At 38.9% G+C, this 18,371-nt stretch overlaps 1 protein-coding gene across 2 annotated transcripts in view; it reads right to left on the minus strand.

Annotated features, from left to right (window-relative positions):
* Positions 1-12,839, minus strand: part of LOC111161192 (sphingosine-1-phosphate phosphatase 1) — a 36,027-nt gene extending 23,188 nt beyond the window's left edge. For both annotated transcript variants that reach the window (XM_022524778.1, XM_022524770.1), the window contains exon 1: positions 12,062-12,839. In XM_022524778.1, the coding sequence (XP_022380486.1) occupies positions 12,062-12,757 (696 nt within the window). In that variant the 5' untranslated portion in view covers positions 12,758-12,839. The remainder of the gene's footprint in view (positions 1-12,061) is intronic.
* Between the last annotated feature and the right edge of the window lie 5,532 nt (positions 12,840-18,371).

Consider the following 18,371-nt stretch of genomic DNA (forward strand, 5'->3'; position numbering starts at 1 on the left):
AAAAAAAAGTCTCTCATGGTTTTTCTTCACTGATGAGTTTCCATTCCATTTTCCCTCTCTTCCCCATGATCCTCTGCGCTGTTTCTTATTTTCCACATATGAGTGAAATAATATAATTATCCTTCTCTGATTGACTTATTTCACCCAGCATAATACCTTCCAGTTCCACCCACATAGATATAAATAGTAAGTATTCATCCCTTCTGATGGCTGAGTAATACTCCATTGTACTCCATTATACTGTACTGTATAGTATACACTGTACTCCATAATACTCCATTATAGTTGAGTATCTGCTTTCAAATTGTGTATATATATATATATATATATACACACACTCCATTGTATATATAACTTCTTTATTCATTCATCTGTCAATGGGCATCTCAGCTCTTTCCACAGTTTGGCTATTGTGGACATTGCTGTTATAAACATTGAGGTGCCCATGTCCCTTTGGATCAATACATTTCTATCTTTGTGGTGAATATGTCTAGGACTCTTTCATGTGTAGACCTGCCTCCCAGATAGTTCTGTCTTAAAGACACCTCCAATTCAATTAAAACTAAAATGGAATTCTCCTCCTGCTTTCCAGATTTTCTATTTCTATAAATTAAACTACTATTTCTCAGCTTCCCAAATAGGAAATCTGGGAATAATCCTTTACTCCTGTTTTTCTTCCTTACTGCCATCTGGAATTAATCACCACATCTTGTCAATTCTACCTCTAAATATCTCTTAAAGGTATCCATTTCTTTCTACTCCCACTGACACTATCTAGGTCAGGGGCCAGTCGAGTTTTTAAATAAAGAGCCAGATAGTAACTATTTTGGACTTTGTGGATTACGTAGTCAGTGTCACAGTTATTCAGCTCTATTGTTGTAACACAAAAGCATCACACACAATCTAGATATAAATGAATAGACATGGCTGTGTTTCAATTAGGTTTTAGGAATCCTCACTAAAATTATTAATTTCATATAATTTACATCTGTCACAAAATATTCTTCTTGTGGCTTTTTTCAACTATTTAAAATGTAAAAAAATCGTTCACAGTTCACAAGTCATATAAAATCAGGCAGCTGGCTGCTGTCCGTAGTCTTCTGATCTAGGCCTCCCATCTTTCCTTCCTTGAACTGGTGGGAGTAACATCTTAGTTGGTCTGGTTTCCCTGCCTCCAGTGTTACTGCTCTCTAGTCCATTTTCTATACTATAGACACAATAGTCTTCCTAAAACAATCTAATCTCCCCCAAGCAAACAGACCGTATTTTGGGGTTTTTGCCCTGTTATCTGTAGGGCTTGTGATACTGGCTAGTACTTACTAAAAATGAAATGATTGTATTTGTGGAATTTAATATCGTTACCTTTATTAAAGCTTTTTAGTCAAGAAAAAAGGTACACTTGCAACAGAAGAAATAAACGTCATAATTCTCAGTTGATACAATTTTTTTCTATGAAGAACAAATGAAATTATACATATGAATTATTAAAGGAGAGCTGAAAAAAGTTGCTGTTTATATGATCAATGCATAAAAATCAAACATGTTTCTATCTTCCAGCCCCAAAGTTATAATATTTGATTTTTAACAAGACATCATTATAACATGTAACATGTTATATGTATATAACACAGGTTTTATATATATATATATGCACACATATAACAATAACAAAAAATATAAAGTAACTACAAATAAATCTAACAGAATTTATACTTGATTTATATGGAGAAGGTTATAAGACTCCATTGTAATAAGAAAACCTAAATATATAAGATTCACCATATTCACAGATACATTCAATATTGTAAGGCTATCAATTCTCTCTACATTCATTTATAAATTCACTGTGATTTCAATAAAAGTCCAGAGTTTTTTATAGAAATTAAAGAACTCACTCTAAAACGTATATTGAAAGCAAATACTCAAAAACAGCCAAGACAATCTTGAAGAATATGGTAGAGAACTTTCATAAATAAGACTTACTCTAGGGGCGCCTGGGTGGCTCAGTGGGTTAAGCCGCTGCCTTCGGCTCAGGTCATGATCCCAGGGTTCTGGGATCGAGTCCCACATCGGGCTCGCTGCTCAGCAGGGAGCCTGCTTCCCTTCCTCTCTCTCTGCCTGCCTCTCTGCCTACTTGTGATCTCTCTCTGTCAAATAAATAAATAAAATCTTTAAAAAAAAAAATAAGACTTACTCTAAAGCAATTAATAAGACTTACTCTAAAGCATAAATTAAATAAGACTAAAGCAATTAATAATTACTCTGAAGCAATTTCATAAATAAGATGATAAGACTTACTCTAAAGCATGACAATGATAAAGAGATAGACAAAAAAACAGTGGAACACAACAAAGAACCCCAGAATCACACCCATACATATATGGAAACTTGATATATAACCTAAGTGGCATTACAGATAAGTGGAGAAAGGATGAATTATTCAAAAATAGTATTAGGTCAATTAATTATCAGTGTGAAAAAAAATTACATCAGATCCATATCTCACAATATATACAAAACTAAAGTTAGATCAAATTTTTTTAAACATGAAAGTAGTAGTTTATCTTTCCAATAAAAAAAATAGCAAAAAGGATTTTTCTTTTAGAGCTAGAAAAACAGGGGCGCCTGAATGGCTCAGTGGGTTAAAGCCTCTGCCTTCAGCTCAGTCATGGTCTCAGGATCCTGGGATTGAGCCCGCATCGGGCTCTCTGCTCATCAGGGGAGCCTCTTCCTCCTCTCTTTCTGCCTGTCTCTCTGCCTACTTGTGATCTCTGTCAAATAAATAAATAAAATTAAAGAAAAAAAAACTAGAAAAACAAAATCCAAAGTACATACAAAAAACTGTATAAACAAGTGAAAACAGCAAGAATAAGTAAAAAAATATTATAAAGCTACAATAAATGTAATAGTATGGAACTTGCACACAAGTATCAGATGTATCAATTCTAAGTAAAAAATATGGATACAGACCCAAGTATATACCTATATTTAATATATGATAAAAGTGACAGTTCAAGTCAGTAGGGGAAAATGGGCTACTGATGCTAATGGGGAATATCAAGTGAGATTCCTTCCTCAAAGAGATGGTTAAAAGATTTAAGCATAGGGCACCTGGGTGGCTCAGTGGGTTAAACCTAGCCTTCCACTCAAGTCATGATCTTAGGGTCCTCAGATCGAGTCCCACATTGGGCTCTCTGTCAACAGGGAGCCTGCCCCCCTCCCCCGCCTCTCTCTGCCTGCCTCTCTGTCTACTTGTGATCTCTGCTGAATAAATAAAATCTTAAAAAAAAAAGATTTAAGCATAAAAAAACAACCACAGAAGTACTGTAAGAAACAACAGTAGAAGGCTATTCTATGTATGATACAAAACCCAGAAACTATGAAACAAAAGATAACTAAAAAAAAAAAAATTCTGGGGCGCCTGGGTGGCTCAGTGAGTTAAGCCTCTGCCTTCGGTCATGATCTCAGGGTCCTGGGATGGAGCCCCACATTGGGCTTTCTGCTCAGAAGGGAGCCTGTTTTTCCTCTCTCTGCCTGCCTGCCTCTCTGCGTACGTTGTGATCTCTGTCTGTCAAATGAATAAATAAAATCTTTAAAAAAAAAAAATTCTGCTTGGAAAAAATGGTAGGAAGAAAATAGGAAAGCACATTTCTAAATCATACATGGACAAAAAGCTAATTTGACCACAATATAAAGGGCTTCAAAAACCAATAAGTAACCCAAGAGAAACAAAAACGTATGTCCATGCAAAAACTTATACAAAACTATCCATAGCAACATTATTCAAAAATAACCAAAAAGTAAAACCAAATGTCTATCAACAGATGAAAGGATAAATAAAATGTATATCCATCTGATCGAACAGTACACTTCACAATAAAAAGGAATAAAAGGAATAAAGGACTGATACATGCTATAATATGGATGAATCTTAAAACATGCTAAGTGAAAGAAACCAGCAACAGACTATATACTGTATGCTTCCATTTACATGATAAGTCCAGAGTAGACAAATCTATAGAGACAAAGTGGATCAGTGATTGTCTAGGGTTGGGGGGGGGTGGATGAAGAGTGACTACTATGCGTATTGGGTTCCTTTGAGTGGTGATGAAAATATTCTAAAGTTGATTGTAGTGGTGGTTGCACAACTCTATGAATATATCAGAAGCCACTGAACTGCATATTTTAAATGGTTGAATTACATATGAATTACTTATCAGTAAGTTTTTTGTAATTTATAAAAAAGTAAGTAAAGGTGAGAGGATTTGTTTCTGTCCATAAAGGATTAACAGCTATTAACAACAGCCATTCCATTATAAACAGCCAGAAAACTTGACAAATTATATAAAACAACCATTTTCATATACTGGAAAACAAGCAGCCCGAACTGTAATTCAGGAGAAGAGGGAAATAAATGAGATGAGCCCTATGATTGCTCTAACTTGCTGCTGGAGGCAGTTTCCAGGCTGCAGCATGGGAGGAGGAACCAAAACAAAGGCTAGCAGTCTCACTGGGTTAAGGGAAGAAGAGTGGAATTCGCAGAGGCCAAAGCAGCCATTAATTTGCAGCACAGAGCACAAGAGAGAGGAATCCACGCAGAGAATGAGCCCCAAAGAACTGCAGGGGGGTCTCTGCAAATTGTTTGCTGAGTACTAACGTGTGCATGCATGGGGTGAAAATCCACCTGTCTGGGGAAAATAGTAGGCCAAACAATTCCCAAAGCTCACATAGGACAGGAATTGCTTTCCCATTAGGCAGAATACTAAGGGAATTGGGCAGTTTTTGTAAGGTTATCAACCTGGAGAGCCTGGCTGCCTTAATAGAGCATGTGATTCTCGATCTCAGGGTTGTAAATTCAAGTCCCACACTGAGTGTAAAGATTAGTAATAAGTAAAATATTTTTTAAAAAGGTTATGATCTTAGCAATGAGGCCAAATTAGCTCTAGACTAAGGTTATTCTGGACGCTCTCAGCTTAAATTGACAAGTAATTTAACTGTAACCACGATCAAGTCCGACACTATTTACAGGAATAAACACAATCTAACACTGTAAAAATTACTAAGCAAGGAAGCCGGAGAATATGATCCAGGAGAAATACTAGAGTCACACAAAGATGACAAAGATGATGGTTAGTGGATAAGAATCTTTAAACAGCTATTAAAATCTTATACTCAAGGATGTAAAAGAAAATAGGAACATAATGAGTGGAGAAATGGAAGACTTAAAAAACACACAATTGGAGCTTCTAGATAGAAAATAAACAGTATCTGAAACTATATCCCATCCTACTTGAGGAGTCTACCAGAAAATCAGACACTGCAGAAGAAAAAATCAATGAACCTGGAGTCATAGCAATAGAAACAATCCAAAATTTATCAGAGAGCAAAAACACTGCAATCATCATCATCACATCAGTGATCTGTGAGTGACCAGTGTAAACAATTTAACATACATGAAACCGAAGTTCCAGAACAGGAGGAGATGATAGAAGAGGGGAGAAAAAAAATTTTCTAGAAATGCTGGAACATTATACAAAAATAATAATGTATTACTGTGAGTTTTATAACATGTAGATGTAAAATGTAGGACAATAATATAAAGGGGGGAGAGGGAAAAATGGAAGTATAGTCTTGTAAGGTTCTTAAGGTATACTTGAAGTGGTATAACATTACTTGAAGGTAGAGCAACAGTTTAAAAAAAAATCCCAAATAGAATAGTTTCGAAAAAGGGGTGCCTGGGTGGCTCAGTGGTTAAGCATCTGCTCAGGTCATGATTCCAGGGTCCTGGATCCAGCCCCACATGGTGCTCCCCGCTCAGTAGGGAATCTGTTTCCCCCGCCCCCACTCCCCCTGCTTGTGTTCCCTCTCTCGCTGTCTCTGTCAAATAAATAAATAAAATCTTAAAAAAAAAAAAAAGAGGGACACCTGGGTGGCTCAGTGGATCACGACCTGCTTTGGGCTCAGGTCATGATCCCAGGGTTCTGGGATTGAGCCCCGAATTGGGCTCTCTGCTCAGCGGGGAGCCTGCTCTGCTTCCTCTTCTCTCTCTGCCTGCCTCTCTGCCTACTTGGGATCTGTCTGGCAAATAAATAAATAAAATAAAATCTTAAAAAAAAAAAAGCTTCAGAAAAAAGAATCAGTAAGTAAAATGCCAGTAATCTAATAGAAAACAAATATGAGAAAGGTTTGAATAGGCAGTACTGGAATAGTCAACTTACTAAATAAATTATGCTGCATTAATATATTGGTACAGGGGTGCCTGGGTGGCTCAGTTGGTTAAGCATTCAACCCTTGATTTCAGCCCAGGTTATGTTCCCAGGGTTCTCGGATCAAGCCCTGTGTCAGGCTCCCTGCTCAGCTGCTTGAGCCTTACTTTTCCCTCTCCTGCCCTTGCTTGTGCACTCTCTCTCTGTCAAATAAAATAAGTAAAATCTTTAAATAAATACATAAATAAATCTTTAAAAATATATAGTGTATTGGAACATAATGTAAAATGTGAAAAAGTTACACAACTCTATATAATATGGAAAGTGCTAATATGGAAAGCTATATAATGTAATTTTGCAGCCAAACCGGGTTTGAATCCAGGCTCTGTTATGTACTTGCAGTCATCTGGAGCAAAACTTAAGTTCCCGCCACCTCAGTTTCTTCTTCTGCTAACCAGTGATAATACTCAGAAGATTTTATGGGAATCAAAAAGAATTAAGTCATGTAAAGCATTTAAAACCATTGTTAAACACAAAGTTAGTATTCACTAACTGTTGGGTAAAAGAAAAGGAAAATCTTTCTACAATATACTTCTAAATGAGAAAAGTAGGGTCCAGAACAGTACAGTATGTTACCATTTGTATGAAAAAATAAACTATACAGATACATGTCTATAATAGACAAGACTTTCTAGAAGGCTAAAAAAGAAACTTCTAAGAGTGAATCCCCTGGAATAGATATTCTGGTAGCCATAGAAAAAGAAGAGAAATGTCCTCTCCTCTTCATATTTTCATGTAAATACTAAATTTTCTATGTATTCCCCATTCAAACAAATAAATTTAATTAATTTTAAATCAAGAATTAACAATAAACACTTAAAAATAAGGAAAATATGCATTAAAAACATAAGTATGCCACTAGGTAAAAAGAAATCAAAGAGCAAACCAATTTGATTTTTTTTTTAATAAACGGTTTCTTGGGGCGCCTGGGTGGCTCAGCGGGTTAAAGCCTCTGCCTTCCACTCAGGTCATGGTCCCGGGGTCCTGGGATTGAGCCTCGCATTGGCTCTCTGCTCAGCGGGGAGCCTGCTTCCTCCTCTCTCTCTCTCTGCCTGCCTCTCTGCCTACTTGTGATCTTTGTCTGTCAAATAAATAAATCTTTAAAAACAAAGTTATAAAAATCAAAACAAAAAAATAAACAGTTTCTTCTCAGAATTACCAGTGATCAGTTTCCATTGGCTCTTGCAGCCTTTTCTAGTCATTGTCATTTATGACCCACTTTTGTAGCTCTTACTTTTTTTTTTTTAAGATTTTATGTATTTATTTGACAGAGAGATCACAGGCAGGCAGAGAGATGGGGGGGGGGAAGTAGGCTCCCTGCTGAGCAGAGGGCCCAATGCAGGGCTTAACCCACTGAGCCACCCAGGCACCCCTGTAGCTCTTACTTCCTGTCTTCCTTTTTATCTTTTCATGATCTCAGTATCTTTATTATACACAATAAACTGTATTTTAATAAAGTATACTATATGCTTTTCTTTTCCAAAGTTCTTATGTTTATGGCATTTTTTTATTTATAGTAGGAAGACAGAAGGAAATGTGAGAAAATTAGCAAAGATTTCAGTCAACAACTTAATATATGTTTAAAACAAATATTTGTGGATATTGCATATGTATGTACATATACATTATCTTCTCAAGACATATAAAAACTGTTTTTGTAGTTTAAGACAATCCTATTTCAAAAATATTTATCGCAACAATTCTTTAAAAATCACATTGTGTGGGGCGCCTGGGTGGCTCAGAGGGTTAAAGCCTCTGCCTTCGGCTCAGGTCATGATCCCAGGGTCCTGGGATCGAGCCCCACATGGGGCTCTCTGCTCGGCAGGGAGCCTGCTTCCCTTCCTCTCTCTGCCTGCCTCTCTGCCTACCTGTGATCTCTATCTGTCAAATAAATAAATAAAACCTTTAAAAAAAAAAAATCACATTGTGTGATTTGGAATGTTTTCTGCATAAGCTCTGGAGTCTGAAAAGATTTAAATTTGCCCTCTGAGACTTACCCAGAGCTATGTTACTTTGTCAAGTTACTTCACCTCCTTAACCTCCCTCTACCTTAGTTTCCTGTAAACTTCTATTAATAGTAGAACCAAACATTGGGATGTTTTAAGAGCGGACTAAATCAGGTAATAGACCTTTCAAAAAATGTCTGACCTCTACTAAGACCTTCATAAATGTTATTAATGTTAATTATAGAATTACTATTATTATTATTAAAATTAGCGAAAGGATATAGATTAGTTGGGAATGGTTTGTGTGGTGACAATTTTTTTTTAAATGAAATTAATCTAAAACTTTCTTAATTTTATTAAATCAGGTATGTAATTAGAACTTGTTATGTGCCATACTATTAAAGAATTAAGAATTTTTATTTTTTGAAAGAACATGCAAAAATAAATACAAAAGGAGTGTTTTATTTTCAATTTCTTATTATTCTTCAAAGGACTATGTTCTTAATACCTGCTGCTCCTTATTCCTTATTTTTTCCCAATTCAGGCTACAAAAGATTCCAACAAATAATATGAGAGCAGTAATCATTGTCCTGGCTAAATGGATCAAGTTAATACCTGGAGAAATGCCATACATTTTCTATCTTGCATCACCATGAAAAAAAAAATTCTCCTAGAATCAAATAACCACTTAGAGTTATACTATCCACATCTTTTGATATTATAACGTACCTTAAAAAGATTCAAAAACTGGAATCGCAAAAAAGGTGAGACAACAATGTTGGAGAAATGTAAAATATATTTTAAGGATCAAGAGTTAATTTTACTGGAAGGGGTTTAAGAAAGTACGTTTTTTTCCTCAAAAATCTTTGGGAAAGTTCAGTAAAATGCACTACACCCTCACTTAGCCAGCTAATGGATCAGAATCTCTGAAGTAAGGTGCAGAAACCTACACTTTGAACAGCCCCAAGTAATTTTTTTTGTCCATGTTCATTTTAAGAACAAATAAGGACTAATGAAACAAAGGGGTTAACTAAAAAGGCTCTGTGTAGGAGGTGAATCTTGAACAGATTTCAAGTAGGAACATTAAGTGGCAGGGAGGAGTTCAATATTTATTCCACACCAGACGGATGGTATGTGAGATAAGTCTGCTTCCACAGCCATTTCAGCATCCTGGGCATACAGAAGTAACCACACTGTCCTGAATAAGCTGTAGGGGCCCAGCAGATGGACAGGACTGTCAACCAAAACTACTATTAGAAAAACACCAGGCTTTCATGGTCTAATCCTTATCCCAAGTTTCCAATATATATTTTTTAAGATTTTATTTATTAGAGAGTGAGCAAAGGTTGGAGGGGGGGGGGAGAAGTAGACTCCCCACTGAGCAGGGAGCCCCATGCAAGACTCTATCCCAGAACCCTAAGATCATGACCTGAACGGAAGGCAGAATCTTAACCAAGTGAGCCACCCAGGCGTCCCACCAATGTTTTTTTCATTACCCACCCTGGAAATACAAACATCTGAAGTACAATAGTACTGACAGAGAACAGGACCAAAACAATGTAAGCAAAGGGAGATACTTTTGTTTTCAATTCATAACAAGGATTTTTCAAAAAGTAAAAAGGTAAAAAAAAAAAAAAGTCATTTTGGTTTTTAAACTAGATTATTACAAACATTTATAAATAGGACTTCCATACAAGGGAGGCTTTCTTCTCTAACAGCAAATCAAAAGATAATTATTCACACTTAGAAGTTTACTCAAATTTAGAGTAAAACATGTAAAATAAGAAATTTTAACTAATTTTACAAGACCAATTCTATAGGGCAGTTTCCACATCTATAAAATGATAGTTTGAGAGTAGGTGATTTCTGAAGTCCTGCCTAGCTCAATTTCTAAAACTGAACAACCTATAATTTTCTCAGACTTTGAACTAAATATATTACATTGTTCAAAAACTATATGTAAGCTTATTCGGATAATTCAAATAAGCCTGAAATGTTAGAATACTAGTATCTACAATCCATAAATGATCGGCAGTGCTGTTTTCAGACTTCCTGTTAGCATGTGTTCTGAATAAATGATGAGCAAAAAATAACTTTTTCTTACTTGGACTTCTAATATTAACAGCAAGCAACATAGCTACTCATTGAGGAGTTATAAAAGGCCCTACAGTAAGAGAATCCTGAAAGTCTCATGAAAATAAGAGAAACATCATTAGCTAACTAGTATCATACCAAACGTAACTCAATGACAATCTTAAATTTGAAATATTTAAATAAGAATTTGAAATCTTTATCATTCAAAAAAGGCAGCACTACTTTATAATCTGAATATCCTCTATATTTCCTTTGGCTAAATACAAAGAAAAAAAACTGTCCATGGTACTCTTCCCTCATAATTCTGTCATTCTTACCCTGCACATTACATACTTTTCCATGTTACTGTAAGAGAGATGCACTGCACATAAGCGCCCATGGGGACAAGATTTTATCTATACTGGAATTAAATCTAGAATAAGAAAGCTTCTCATAATAGAGTTTTACACAGAATTGAGTATTTCTCAATATAAGATGATTTGGGGCTCTAAAGGCAAAAAAAAAAAAAAATCAAGGAAGTCTGAGTCTTTAGATTCTCCATAATTACCAACTTTATTCTTAAATTAAGGGACTGGTGTGCAGGAGGAACAAAGCTCCTTACAATTTAAAAGATAAAACAAGGGCGCCTGGGTGGCTCAGTGGGTTAGGCCGCTGCCTTCGGCTCAAATCATGATCTCAGGGTCTTGGGATCAAGTCCCGCATCGGGCTCTCTGCTCAGCAGGGAGCCTGCTTCCCTCTCTCTCTCCCTCTCTCCTCTCTCTGCCTGCCTACTTGTGATCTGTCAAATAAATAAAAAATCTTTAAAAAAAATTTAAAAAAAAAGATAAAACAAGACAGCAGTCTAAGAATAAATTTTGTTTCCATAGAGAACAATGAGTTTTCAAACCCATGTAACATTTATGGACGATGAAAAAGTGAGAAATGGGAGGCCAAAAGAAGCAGGCAAAATATAAACTGTTTACCATTAAAAACTCATCCCTGACTGTCAGGCTGGCCCTGCTGTCATATGTAACACTTTTACAAACCCACCAGTCTGACCAAGAACCCTAATTTTAAGAAAAACTTTAAAAGTATGCATTTTTAAAGCTAATGCAACAGTAATCCCGTAGTGGCTCAACAACTAATACTACAGATCAGTGATTCAGAAGGTAATTAAGCTTTGTGTCTATCAGCAAATTAGCAACCACACCCCTTAAAAAAAGAACTCAGGCTGTGTTCCATTAACTTCCATAAACAGCGGCTTTCGTTTAAAATTCATTACTTCATTGCCTAGAACAACAATGTTTGTTTTGGAATTACACTACGGTTTTATAAACAAGCCTAAAACAGAGTTAGTTTGGGGGAAAGCAGCGGATATTATGGTAAAAGTGGGTCTTAGTTACCTAACGATTACGTATAAGAACACTATAATTAATTACAATTATATTCTGAGCATCACAAGAATTAAAACCATTTAAAAACTCAACCAAGGCCCGATGATAATATGTTACTCCACGAATAGCGTTTCCTTTGGGTTCTAAGAAAGGCATTGCTATTAGAATATAGTTTGACAGCTAAGTCTCTAGGTTTCCCCCGATCACTTTAATTTTTATAAAACCTAGAAAGGGCCTGTTCGCGGGGGCTGTGAAAACCCGCGGAAAGAGAGGCTTGGAAGGGGAACCGCCAAATTAAAATAACTATGCGGACCGAAAAGAACTCCGGGTTCTCCCGCGGAGAACTCCCCTAGGCACAGCAGGCGAGGAGCGGGAACCTTACCTGCCAGCGGCCATAGGTGAGGAGGACCATGGAGATGGGGATGGCGGTGCCGGACATGGCATGGGTGGAGGGCATGCTGTACTCGGAGTTGTAGAAGACCTCCAACTTGACCACTGGCGGCGATGCGGGCCGCGGCCGGCGGATGATGTCCTTGGTGCACTGGCCCAGGTACATGACCAGCACCCAAATGACCACGAGCCTCCGGCCCACAAGGGGATCCAGGTTCCAGATCCAGAAGGGGAAGAACAAGATGTAAAAGAGTTCGTTGCCCAGTTCCGTGCCGAAGCAGAACAGGTAGTAGAGCGGCCAGTTGCTCACGTGGGCCAGCTCGCCCTCCTCGCCCGTCAGCGAGTTGCGGCGCAGGGCCCCCACGCGCCGCGGCGAGGCCGGGCCCAGCTCGGTCGCCAGCCCGTTCCGCACGCCGTTGGGAGCGCCGCCACCGCCGGGCTTGGCGGGACACTGATTGCGGTCGCTCCCGGGCGGCTGGGGGCCTGCGGACGCCCCTGGCTGCTGCTCTCGGCGCCGGGCGTCTCCGGCGAGGGGCGCCTCCGCCTTCTCATCCTCTCTCGGATCGGTGGCGGGAGCGGCGGAGCGGCGCGGTAGCGCTTCCACCCCGCACAGCCGCTGGAAACGGGCCACTTTCTGCGGCTCCTGCAGACGGCCAGCCAGCTGGGCCAGGCGCTGCCTCAGCGACATGATAACGGGACCAGGGCGGCCGGCGGATGGGAGGACGTCAGCGGCGGGAGGACGGACCGACCCCCGGCGCAGTCCCGAACCGTCCCCGCGCGCCTGGCCAGCAGCAGCGGCGCCCAGCTGGACCTGATCGGCTCTGCCGAGTGACGGCGCCACAGGCCGCAGCGGCCGCCGCGCGCCCCCGCCCCGCGCGCCCCCGCCCCGCGCGCCCCTCCCTGGCCGCGCGCGCTCCGCCACCGCCCGCGGCCTCCACGCGCCGGCGCGCGCAGCGCCCCGCCCCGCCCCCCACCGCCGTTCCGGGAGAGGGCCGGGCCGCGCCGGGCCGCCGCGAGCGCATCCGGAGGCGTCTGGGTGCTGAGGCTCGGCGGGACGGCCGCCGGGAGGTTCGCCTTCAGCTCCACCAGGCGTCGCGGTGCCCGCCCCGCTTCGCCAACTTCAGCCCTCGTTTCCATCCGGCTGTGGTACCGGCTCCCTCTGAGGAGCGCTGACTCGGAAAGGCCACGATCCCGGTGCGGGCGTCCGCAATGCGAGGGGCCAAGCACACGGACATCCTGCTGGCACAGAATCAAATGTTTAATGGGGAATGAAGGCGAAACCACCACCACGGGCTCGGAATCGTTCCACTCAGGTCATCACACGTCATTCCAGAGCTGTCTCTGACGGTTGATGTCCTGAAAGCCACGTGCCAATTGACCAATGGTGGCTAGGCTAGATGTAGGTCCCAGGACAATACTGTGCCATGAATCAAATAAGAGATCACAGTTATTCTTGACTTAAATGTAGAATTTGCTTTCAATAAATTCCAATAGCTAGGTGGGTTTGCACAGAAGTAATCGGTGACTGTGATTTAGAGTCTCAACCTCCATGTCTCACAAGGTACAAACTTGACTTCTAGAAAACACAGTTTTTATTAGAAGATCTCTGAACTCTGAATCCAGGAAGTTACTTCAGGTAAGATGGGTATCTATAATTAAAGAATATGAACCTCTTCCAAGAAACAGACTGGAAATTTCCCCTGCCGTGTCAGTAGAAATATTTCCTCCGTTTCCCACAGAGAGTGAGTCTCCTCCTCCCACTCCACTTGCTAGACTGTAGCCAGAGAAAGATGAATAAATCATCATCCCTGTTTTAAAGTTGCTCACAGTATCAATGGAGACAGAGATAGGTCTATCTCTCAAGTACGGAGCAGATGATAACTGCTAAAATGGAGTCATCAACAACATGCTCCGGAAAGGGGAAGAAAAGTTGACTAGGGACAGCAAGAAAGGTGAAAAGTGATCCTCTGGAGCTGGGATCCTTATTAAAGAGCAGCATAAGATTAGGTGGATAAACTTAGGCAAAGAGAAAAGGGATAAAGACAGGATTGGAATGTGCAAAGATGTATTTGGTGAACAATTAATAGCTCATAGAATAAGGAGTAGGAAGAGTGAGTGAGTGGAATGGGCTTAGAGGGGATAGGACCGGATTGGAAAGACCTTGAATGCCTAGTTGGAGATTTTATTTTGTAGTGGGTAGGGAGGCATGGAAGGCTTTTAACCTAGGGAGTGACACCATCACAACTGTGCTTTAGAAAGATAACGGAGGGGACGCTTGGGTGGCTCAGTTGGTTAAGCGGCTGCCTTCGGCTCAGGTCATGATCCCAGCGTCCTGGGATCGAGTCCCACATCCGGCTCCTTGCTCATCGGGGAGCCTGCTTCTCCCTCTGCCTCTGCCTGCCATTCTGTCTGTCTGTGCTTGCTCTCTCTCCCTCTCTCTCTCTCTCTGACAAATAAATAAAATCTTTAAAAAAAAAAAAAAAAGAAAGATAACGGAGAAGGAAATCAAAGATAAATTGCCAGAGGTCAGAGACCAAAGGCCAGGTAAATAATTAGAAAATGATTGTACTAGTCAGGTGAAAGAGAATGAGAGCCTGAACTAGGACTATGGTTCTGGAAATTGAAAGGAACTGGATAGATTTGAACAGGATTTTGGAACTAGGAAAAAGTTAAAGCATTTCATTTGAATTCATGGGTCTGCAGGCAAATAATAGTCTGTCCTTGGTTGGAACACGTTGTGTCTAATATTGAGGCATTTATAATCTATGAGGGAGACAAAACCTGAGAAAACATGTAAGTATATTCAAAGATGTAAACCCAGGCATACCGAACAGCTCCAGGAAGTGAGACACAAGCAATCACTACACGGAGTAAGCCCAGAGGCCGCACTGGGTATGTGAAATGGATCATTAGCTGGCATTTGGAAACAAGGAGCAACTTGTACAGACAGGTGGAAACAGCCTCAGCGAGGCAGTTTACACATGTTCTTTTGTCAAAATAATTCGTTTATAAAGGAATTACTCAGATTCATCCAAGGAATTTCCAATTCTGGGGACTCATTAGCCTAAAGATAGCAAAAAAAGAAGAAAATACATAAAACAAAACAGAGGTGATATGTATATTTTTCGGCTAAATTATGACCTCTTCAATAATGGCGTGTTTTGTCAGAATGCAATATTCTCTTTAAAGGTAATAGAGAGAAAAATGAAATGGGAATTTGGCCTATGACTGCACTGAAGAGAAAAAGAATGTAAGCTGACAAAATTTGAAAGGGCTGACACTGTCCTGCTGATACCGTAAATCTGTTAATATGGACAAGGTCAAAAGCACCAAAGCACCATGATGAAAAGAATAGTTCTAGTAGGTTCTATTTATACCTACCTGGAACTTTTCATCTTGAAACTTAATAGGAATTTAAACATTTTTATAACAAAGCATAAACTTTTTTTTAAAAAGAAAACATTGCGGGGAGGAGGTGGAAAAAAAAGAAAAGGATGGGGCACCTGGGTGGCTCAGTGGTTAAGCCTCTGCCTTCAGCTCAGGTCATGGTCTCGGGGTCCTAGGATCGAGTCCCACATCGGGCTCTCTACTCTGCAGGGAGCCTGCTTCCTCCTCTCTCTCTCTCTCTGCTTGCCTCTCTGCCCGCTTGTGATCTCTCTCTGTCAAATAAATAAAATCTTAAAAAAAAAAGAAAAGGAAAGGGAAGGGAAGGGAAGAAGAGAAAAGAAAAAAGAAAAGAAAAACATTGCTACCAACTAAGGATACGACTAACTGGGTGTGATAGTCAAATGTCTTAGTTTATGTTACATAATTAACATGTTAAATAAATTTAGTTAGATCCTCCTCTGTATTTCAATTACTTTAATGTAATATTAAACAAAACCTTTTTGAGATATATGAACTATAAATGCAAAGTATTGCTGTCATTTCTAAATGGATCTTTCATAAAAGTAGTAGGGAAACATGATATATACCCTTAGTCTTGGTCATTTTAACTTCCACAGCTAATTTAAGTTGTTTTTTATCATATTGGGTTGAGATAAATCATTGATTCATCTACTTTTACAAAGAAGTCCTAAGAATTTTACCTTAGAAATACATATTCTAAGTGATACATATTTAAAACTATGTTATACATATTGTATATTTGAAGGTTGCTAAGATAATAGATCTTAAAAGTCCTCATAATAAAAAAAATTGTAACTATGTGAGGTGATGGATGTTAACTAAAATTGTGGTATTCATTTTGTAATGCATATATCAAATCATTATACTATGCACTTTAATACAGACTTCTATGTCATTTATATCTCAATGAAAGTGGGAGGGAAAAACTGTTACTTAATAGGAAAATGATAATATTCATTTTTATGAATATTATGTTTGATTTTCATGTAAATATTATCATCAATTAATTGTCTCTTGCCTGGAATACAAGTTAATTTTTTATTTGTTAAACTACAAAATTTATATATTGCTAACTACTTGCCCTAAATTATTATTACTATTAGTAGACTATGTTTGACATGTAGGTGTCAGTACATAGCACATTATGGGCAACAATAAATGGTGAATATGAATTTAATATTTTTAAAATATTAAACCTATGTTAATTAAATTCTTTGTGTATACACCTAGTGATTTTATCCTGCATTTTTTATTAGTTTTATATTTCTAAAAAATAGGACTTCCTCTGAATTCTCAAAAAGATGCCTATAATAGCACAAATATAAGTAATATGTGATAAATATACATAAAATTTTATAATTAACAGTTAAGGACTTTTCTATGCTTTGTGTTTTCTGTACCCCAACATTTTGATCACTTTCTCCCAGAGTAAGATTCTAAAGAAAAAAAAAAAAAACCTTACAAAAAATTATCTGAGGGGCACCTGGGTGGCTGGTTAAGCATCAGCTTGGGTCATGATCTCAGGATCCTCGGATCGAAGCCCACTTTGAGCTCCCTGCTCAGGAGTCGGCTTCTCCCTCTGCCACCCCCGACCCCATGCTCATGCTCTCTCTCTTGCTCTCAAATAAATAAATAAATAAAATCTTTTAAAAAAATGATCTGAGAGTATTCTAGGCAATAAAATACATGCCTCTCACCCATACTGACTGAGATAAACATGGAATTCTTTCCTTGCCATATATACCATTTATACCAGTTTTCTTTTACCCTAAATCTGTAGTACTTCTTTTTTTTTTTTTTTTAAGATTTTATTTATTTATTTGACAGACAGGGATCACAAGTAGGCGGAGATGCAGGCAGAGAGAGAGAGAGAGAGAGGAGGAAGCAGGCTCCCCGTGGAGCAAAGAGCCCGATGTGGGGCTCGATCCCAGGACCCTGGGATCATGACCTGAGCCAAAGGCAGAGGCTCCAACCCACTGAGCCACCCAGGCGCCCCTGTAGTACTTCTTTTTAAACCATTTTTTTCTTCCCAAGATTTCCCCCCTTTGTTTGTTAACATCTCTTTCCAGTTCCAGTTTTCTTAAAATCTGATTCATGGCTTTTTTCCCCCCAGAAATGATTGGAAATACAGGTGTGTACCCAACTCTGAAGATTTATTTTTAATTCAAGACTGGAAGTCTCCAGCCCCATCTGCCCATTGACCATTCCAGACATTTTGGTAGGTGTTGATCTGTCCTTAATATTTCTGTTTGTAATATACTAGAATAAATTCTACATTAATCAAAATGGTTCATTTAATTTTCTAAAGGACATTAAGTGTTTTTATAAACTTTAGCTCTTGGTGCAAATATTTATAGAACGTGTTTGGTAGATTTTCCTTTTCTTCTTTTTTTAATTGAGGTATAATCAACAATATTATTTTAGCTTCAGTTTTATAATTTAGTAATTCAGCATTTGGATACATTGCAAAATAATAACCACAATAAGTCTCATTACCATCCATTACCATACAAAGTTAACACAATGTTATCGACTATATTTCCCTGAGCTGTACATTATATCCCCATGACTTATTTATTTTAGTACTGGAAGTTTGTACTTCTTGACCCCTTCACCCATATCTCCACCCAGCAATCCTCTTCTCCTCTGGCAACCACCAATTTGTCTTCTATAACTATGAGTCTGGGCTTTGTTTTGTTTTGTTTGTTTTGTGTTTTAGGTTTCACATATAAGAGAAATCATGTGGTGTTTGTCTTTCTCTGTCTGACTTATTTCACTTAGCAGAATACCCTCCAGGTCCATCCATGTTGTGGCAAGTGGCAAAATTTCATTCTTCTTAATAGCTCAGTAATATTCCATTGTGTATATACCGTATCTTCTTTATCCATTCATCC

The sequence above is a fragment of the Enhydra lutris genome, unplaced genomic scaffold (genome assembly GCF_002288905.1).
Source record: "Enhydra lutris kenyoni isolate GAN:26980312 unplaced genomic scaffold, ASM228890v2 scaffoldscaffold4, whole genome shotgun sequence".
NCBI lineage: Eukaryota > Metazoa > Chordata > Mammalia > Carnivora > Mustelidae > Enhydra > Enhydra lutris.